At 58.2% G+C, this 7,805-nt stretch overlaps 1 protein-coding gene across 1 annotated transcript; it reads right to left on the minus strand.

The window, feature by feature from the left end:
• Window positions 1–236: 236 nt before the first annotated feature.
• LOC111529348 (SH3 domain and tetratricopeptide repeat-containing protein 1-like) lies at window positions 237–7,522 on the minus strand (the record flags this gene model as incomplete). The annotated part of the gene is made up of 5 exons (XM_026452123.1): window positions 237–832; window positions 3,505–3,698; window positions 4,723–4,873; window positions 5,661–5,779; window positions 7,375–7,522. Coding segments are annotated over 4 exons (522 nt in total), but the record flags the coding sequence as incomplete, so codon positions are not given.
• Between the last annotated feature and the right edge of the window lie 283 nt (window positions 7,523–7,805).

Consider the following 7,805-nt stretch of genomic DNA (forward strand, 5'->3'; position numbering starts at 1 on the left):
TAATGGGGGACACCTTCCTGGCAGCAAGCTGGCAGGGTGGTGTGGTGGTCCGTGTACCGGGCTCTGTGTCTCCGCCCCTACCTGCTGTGTGACGGTGGGCGAGACACCTAAGCTCTCTGTGCCTCTGTTTCTTCAATGGCGAACAGGGGCACTAGCGGCCCCCATATGCGGGCACAGTGGCCTGAAGGATAAAGGCAAGGGCGGCACGAGACCTACAGCAAAAGCTCTGGGCAGGGAGAGCAGGGAGCTGCCCAGGGAGTTCTACCACCATCTCCCCTCTGGCTGCCAAGGAAACCGAGGCTCGTGGTGACCTGGCCCAGGTCTGTTGGACTCAGGGTCCTTCTCATCCCCAAGATCAGAGGGCTGTCACCAGGGAAGGAGCTGCCCCTAGACACCGCCCAGGAAGCACACAGGGAAGGATGGCCTGGGGAATTCAGGATGTTATTGCAAAAAAACATTTATTGCTCTTTGAACCCTGCTTTCATGCCTCCATTTCCCAGAAAATGAGCCACGGGGGACACCAGGAGAGGCAGGAGACCATCCTCCTTGCACAAAACCCACTCCCTCGGATGCTGTCCTCAGCGAGGGTGGCTGGGGCCAATCAGGGGGCCCACCCGCAGAGTGGCAGAGGAGGCAGGTTGACCCTGCAGACATTGAGCACTGTGGCGAAGGTCCTGGCCTTCTGATAGAAGAGCGACTTCTCGCAGTCCAGGAGGAAGTTGTGGGAGATGGTGGCCGGCCGCGTGTAGGTCTTCAGCTGTGCCTTCTTGTTGCCCAGGTCCACGGCGGCTGCCAGTGTCAGCTGATAGTACCCGGCTGCATCAAACCATTCCTGAAGGGGACAGGCCATGCTCAGCAAAAGGGGGACTCGGAGCCTGTCTTCTCAGAGGCTGCTCCCATCTCCAGGTCATTCCACATGTCCAGCCACTGCTGGCTCACCCCATGAGTCCCGAAGCCTGTGACACTGCTGTGGTCTCAGCTGCAGGAGGTGGGGACAACCCTGAAACCTCTGGAAACCTTCCTGACTATCCCTATGCTCCACTCACCCCAAGCCTCTTGCCCCAGTCCCACCCTCTCTGCAGGCAGTGGCTGCTTTCCCCATGGGCTGAGGACAGGGCAGATCCTGCCTGCTCTGGGAGTTCCATGCAGGACCCGTGGCTCCAAGCTACAGCAGGGGCACAGCATTGAGTGACCCAGGCTCCCCTCTGGCCCCTGTCCATGCTGACCATTTCCAGGCCCTCCACAGGCCAGGCCAGGTACAAAACCATCTCACAGGTATCCTCCCTGGCAATGTTCCCTGAAGTATTGACAGAGTGTGACTCCCCAGACATCCACTCCCATTTTCAATGCATCTTTGGCTCAAACTCACCATCCCTGGGTTGGGATCCTGCCTCGCAGACCTCCACCTTGACCCTCCCATCTCCCTGCCGGCTTCTCCCCAGGCGCCTCCTCCACCTGGGGGACACCCAAGGGACCTCTCTAAGACCCAGGCGTGGCCTCTCCCTCTTTACCATCTCAAGATGGCTCCCAGGGCCAAGGACAAAGTCCAAGATGCAGCAGTCCATTCCCTCACTGCCCCGCCCCACACACGGAGCAGGGGAGTGAGTGAGGAGTCACCGCCGCTGCTCATCCAATGCCCCCCGGCCCAGCCGAACACTGGACTCTGTGCTGGGTGCATGGTTGAGCCTAACATCCTTGCTCCCAGTCTGAGGGAGCTGGGACTGAACACTGACCACAAAGGTGGCCCGGGCTGTGGCAGAGGGAAGCCCAGGAGCCTGTGGGGGCCCAGGAGGCCCCTGACTCCGCCGGGGGTGGGAGGCAGGGGCTTCCTGAAGGGGTGGGGGCTTCCTAACTACACAGGAAGCAGCCAGCAAAAGCATATGTCTCTGCGTGTGCCTGTGCGCACGCGTGTGTGGCTGTATGTGCCTCTGTCTGTGTGCATTTGCGTGTGCGTTTCCATGTGCCTGTAGTGTGTGCAGCAGCTAGTGAGTAGCAGGCTGAGCCAGGACACACCTAATCCACCCTATTCCAGGGCTCACTCTCATGTGTAGACTAAAGGGAACCTCATTTTAGAGGCAATCGGCAAGGATGCCCATTTACCCTGCCTCTCCGCCAGCCTTCCAGGCCCCATCCAGCCCAGCTTTCTCTCCCACTCCTCTGGGCCCCGGGTCCAGAGCCTCCTATACAAGGAGGAGGGTGTGGCCTTGGAAAGACGGCCGCCCTTGGGGAATTCCGAGGGGGCCTCCCTGTGGGAAGCTGGCCTGGGCTGACAGCACCGTCACGAGGAGGCCCAGAGGGCTGTGCTCGAGAAGGAGGTGAAGGAGGCCTCTGCCCCTCAACCCCAACCATGGACTTTGGCCTGTCAGGTACTACTTGGCCGTTTCCTTCCTCCTGGGCAGGCGGAGTGGGCGGCAGGCTTGACCAAGAGAGATAAAGGCCCTCTTCTGGGAGGCCTGTCCCTTGGTCCCAGGCGAGCCCCTGAGCGGTGAGCAGCGTCCCTGTGGACCTGACACCTGGCACCTCCCTGTCTGGCTGGGACTTGGGAGGCCACACGGACAGCTTCTGACCACCAGGTGTCACCAGCACTGGGCAGGGGCCTCCCGGGCAGCCCCAGGCCTGTGGTGAGGGATACGGGGCGGGGTCTTAGGGCTGCCCCAGCTCTTCATGTTGTAAGGCCAAGATCTCGGTGCCTGGACTGGCCCCTCAGCCCATAAGAAGTACTGACGCGGTGCCAGAGTGATGCTGAGGAGGGGCAAGTGCCCGCTGGGCGTAGGGGTGGAGACACCCAAGGTCTGAGTCTGCCAGTCCCAGCTCTCCACCCCTAGCAGGGCTGGCGACAGAGAGAGCACAGCACCTCTCCTCTAAACAGACCCGACGCAGCAAGGTCTCAGCCTGGCTGGCCGGGGCCCCGCCCCACTGCACCTGCCGTGAGCCGGGGTTCCCCTGTCTGTGAACCCAATGGTAAGACACCGGTCCCACCCCACCCTTCCTGGGTGATATGAAGATTCCAGGTGTCTCGGGACTCCAGGAAGGAGTTGCTCTGTGCAGGCTGGCACCCTGGGCAGGCTTCCTAGAGGAGGCACCGGGATTTGGGTTGGATCTTGCAATGTGGATTTAATGTGAGGATGATGCCGTCCTCCAAAATGTCCTTCTCCCGACCGTTTTGTTAAATGCAACTTGACACTTGACAAGACTCAGTTTGGTGTCACCTCCTCCAGGAGGGCCCCCTTGACTACAATCCCCCCTCTTTACCCGGAGGCCACCATTGCCCGCTCATGTGTCAGCCTCCCTGGTTGAGACTGAGTTCTTGAGGGTGGGGCCTGGTCAGCTTGGGAGCTCGGTTGTATTTGCTAAACTTGCTGGTTCCTCCAGCCACGTGCAGAGCTCCAGGGAGGCCACTGGGCCATTCCTAAGGAAGGCTGGAACCCAGGCCCCTGGGGTCTGGGTGGAAATCCCACTCCAAGGGGGCAGAAAACACCCAGAGCCCTGCCCCTCCCCACCGATCTTCAGGTCGTAGAAGATGTCACCAAGCACCAGGTACACCTTCACGTAATAGAGGGTCTCCTCGTCAAACTCCAGCGGCGAGTTGCAGAGCTACAGGGCCTTGAGGTAGAAGTGCTCCGCCAGCTTGCCATGGCCCAGCCGGTGGTGCAGGGCAGCCAGCCGGTAGTAGGCCACACGCTCGTTCAGCCCGTCCCCTGGGGTGCAGGCCAAAGGGGCAGGTGTGAGGACGTGGCTTCCTGGGGCAGTCAGGCCCAGGCCCCTCAGGAGCAGGTATGCAGACCCCGGGCAGCACCTGGCTTGCCTCCAGGCACCTGCAGTCACCTGGGCAGCTGTGGCCAGTCCCTTCCGGGTTCCCAGACTCACTTTCCCATCTGTAAAGCAGAACTAATAAGGCCTGCCCCTGTCTACTGTGAGGCTTTGGCAAAGTCGGGCTTGGATGGCCCAGCTCTGTGCCTACACGTAGCCACCTGCCTTTGCTCAGTGGTTTTAACCAGGGGAGCCCAAAACCTATGCAGTCCAGGTCCTCCCGGGAACCCCGGCTCCATGCAGCCCACAGACGTGACATGCGACTCCTCCTGGGTGTGTTACGATCAGAGCCCCTTACCTTGGGGAGTCAGCGCATGCCTGAGCTCCAAGTCCCCCCACAGATGCACAAACCCAGCTAGGCTGTCTCTGACGTCCTCCCCTTTTCAGAGCGAGTGCCGTAGAGCCTGCATTCAATGCATTCCCACACAGCTGGACACCTACTGTGTACTGTGCCCCAAGGCACAAGGCGTTGGGGCATGTGGCCTGCCCAGGGTTCCCTGTCTCTGGAGGAGGACAGATGATCCTGGCACAGCACCAGGGTATGCCCGGCCTTAAGGGGCAGGCTGCTGGAAGGGGAACTGGGATTTCATCAGCCGTGTGGTTGATGAGGGTGGGAAGGGCACAAGACAAAGGGAATGTGCCACTCAGCCTGGCACATCTGGAAGGCAGAGGGCACACTGGGTGGCCCTTGTGGTCAGCAGCGGGAAGAGAGAGAAAGCAGAGCTCAGCACTGCGTGAGAGACCCCGGGGTGTGCCACACGGCCGGACGGGGAAGCCAGCTGGGCAGATCTGCCTGCCTGGACAGGATACCAGAAAAATCCAGCAGCTGTTTCAGCTCCTGCCCTAAAGACCTGGAGGCTCGGCTCTGGCAAAGTGTGGATCCTGGCAGGGCGGGGGGCTCAGGGGACTTACCCAGAGTGATGCTGAGTGCTAGGGCCATGTGGGTAACCTCCAAGCCCTCCTGGGGCTCCTCCAGCGTGGCCAGCAGTGCCACCAGCTTGTTGCACAGCTGCAGCTCCGCCTTGCAGTTGCTCATAGTCACTGCCAGGGGCAGGGCCCGGTCCTACCACACAGGCAGGTGGGGTCAGGCTTCCCTCAATAGCCACCTTGCCCAGCGCCCTCCTCAGAGCTCAGACATGTGCTTGGAGCTTCCCTAGTTACCCATACACCTCCACAGAGCTCTGTGCTCTTTGATAACGCACGGTTCAGACACCCAAGTTGGGGGTTGAACAGTCACCTGAGGCCCATCCAGCTACACCAGGCAGCCTCAGACCAGCCTCTCCCACCTGGGTACTGGGGGGTCTGACTAAGGGGAGCCAGCACTCCTCTCTGCTCTAAAAACACACTTATCTGTGCCCAGGGCTGAGCCACACCATGAGCTCAAAGGAAGCGTCCCCACTTGAGGGTGCAGGCAGACTTCGGCCCTGGGCCTCCCACCGACATGCTGTGTGTCGTCTGACATGTCACTGTGCTTCTCTGAGCCTCAGCTTCCTCATCTGGAAGATGGGGACAGGACTTCCCGCTCATGGTTGCTTGAGATCATCAAGTGCAAAGGGTAGAGCCACTGTCATGTCCAGACCCGAGCGTTTGTCCCGGGCAGGGGGCAGAGTCAGTATCATTCCCGGTGAGATCACTAGGCAAGGATAGCGCCATTGCCACGTTTAGGCCCCAATTGTTTGTCCCGGACAGGGGAACAGTCAATATCATTCCGGGTGAGACCACGGGGAAACTAGGCATGTGCATGGGTGGCTCTGCCTCCAGGTGGGAGGCCTCTGCCCTGCCACACCTGTGCGTCAGCCCTCCAGGTGTCCCCCCGAGGCCCACCCACATCAGCCCACAGGCCAGCTCACCCGGTAGAAGGACACGGATTTCTCCCGCTCCCAGGCCCCATTGAAGATGTCTCCAGCTGCCTCAAACGGCTCCACCCCAGGTTGGGATCGCCTGTGTACAGGGCCACATTTTGTGCCACCTGAAAGGAGGCAGAAGTTCCCTCAAGACCCACACCTGGCGAGGTGGCCACACCCACCTTCGCCAGCCTCCTTCCTCTCACACACTGCAGGTACACCTGAGCATTTTTCAGACCTGTGCATTAGGGCTGCCCCACCACTGGCATGAGGACAATGAACTGATGCACTTGAGTACCAGGAGGTGACTGAGCAGCTGCAGCCCAGGAGCCCAACATCTGTGAATCCTACCACCAGGGCTAGCTCTAGCCCACCCCCTGCACTCAAACAGTCTCCGTGGCCCCCAGATTGCTGGGAACCCATGCCCTGGTTCCTTTCTGCGTTGCCACATCCCTGCCGCAGCTCAGGGCCGCACATCAACAGTGTTTGTGGGTGGGCCTGGTCCCCTCTTGGCCATGAGCTCTTCATCCTTCTCAGCTCAAGGAGGTATACAGCAGGTGCTCAATAATGAAAGCTTCACCAGGCTCGTGGGCTTCACAATTTGTTCCAGATCACACTGTGTTTGGGAAAGCCTCTGAAAACAGCTGCTATGATAGATTCATTTTGTAAAGAGATGTGCCACGTGTCGCTTGGAGCAAGTTCTTCTGCGTGTTAACTGAGTGGTCCCATCCTTTGAGCATGTGCTGTATACCAGCAGGTGCTAGGCACTGTGAGGGGCCACGCCTCTGCCCTGAGGGAGAAGATGCTGGCCACTGGGGGAGGATGTGAGGGAACCAGTTGGAGGGAGGGAAAAGGCACACAACAGGTGCTCAGCAGTGGCTTAGGAAGCAGTGGATGGATGGGTGTGTGGATGGATGGATGGACGGATGGGTGGGTGGTTGGAATGATGTGTGTATGTATGTATGGGTGGGTAAATTATGGATGGGTGGAGGGTAGATGATATATGTACATATGGATGGATAGACGGTGGATAGATGAATGTATGGATAAACAAATAGATAAATGGAGGGATGGATTAATAGGTAGATTGGTGGGTGGATAGATGGATGAATGATGGATGGATGGAAGGATGAATAGGAGATGAGTGGACGGATGATGGATGGATAGAAGGATGAATAGGTGAATGGATGGTTGGAAAGATGGATGAACAGATGAATGATGTAAGGATGCATGGATGATGGATGGATAAACGGATGCATAGATGAATGATGGATGAGTGGATGAAGGATGATGGATGAATGAATGATGGATGCATGGAAGAATGAACTGGTGAATGGATGGATGATGAAAGGATGGATGAAAGAATGGATGGACGGTGAAGGAATGATGGATGGATGGAAGGATGAACAGGTGAATGGATGGACAGACAGGTGAATGCATGGATGATAAAAGGATGGATGTATGATGGATGAATGAATGGATGCATGGAAGGACCCATAGGTGTATGGGAAAATGATGGAAGAATGGATGAATGGATGGGTGGGTGGATGGATAGATGGGTGAATAGATGGATGATAAAAGAATGGATGGATGAATGGACAGATGGATGTATGATGGATGGAAGGATGAACAGGTAAATAGATGTTGGAAGGGTGGATGGATGGATGGATGGACAGAGAGTGAGCAGCACAGAGGCCCTCCTGCCTCCCTTGCCACTCACCTGGATGTACAGCTCCACCAGCTCGCTCCGCCACAGGATGTAGTAGATCTTCTCTGCTTAGAGCCAGGCATGCGCCTCCTCTTTCTTCTGGAGGTGAATGAGAATCCCCAGACTTTGTTTGGTGTAGTCCAGGGTGGATCTGTAGGTCCTGGAATCAGACACAGGTGTCAGAACAAGGGCTCTCATCCTCCTGGAAGCAGTCTGCCTCCTCCCGTGGGTCTGGTGACAGATGAATCTGGAATGTGGGGGCTGGGAACAGCCCTCTTGTGTGTGCAGTGTTCTGCCCTTCCCAGGCTGCTGGGAGGGCCAGGGTGAGCACACACGGCATGGAAAAGATGAAGGACATCCTTCTGAGGGAATCGAGCATCATGCTGCCCTGTGGCGGGAGGAGTGTGCCAGCCCATCTCCCCTGCCTCCCAGACATGGCCTGT

Source organism: Piliocolobus tephrosceles, unplaced genomic scaffold (assembly GCF_002776525.5).
Source record: "Piliocolobus tephrosceles isolate RC106 unplaced genomic scaffold, ASM277652v3 unscaffolded_31433, whole genome shotgun sequence".
Taxonomy (NCBI): Eukaryota; Metazoa; Chordata; class Mammalia; order Primates; family Cercopithecidae; genus Piliocolobus; species Piliocolobus tephrosceles.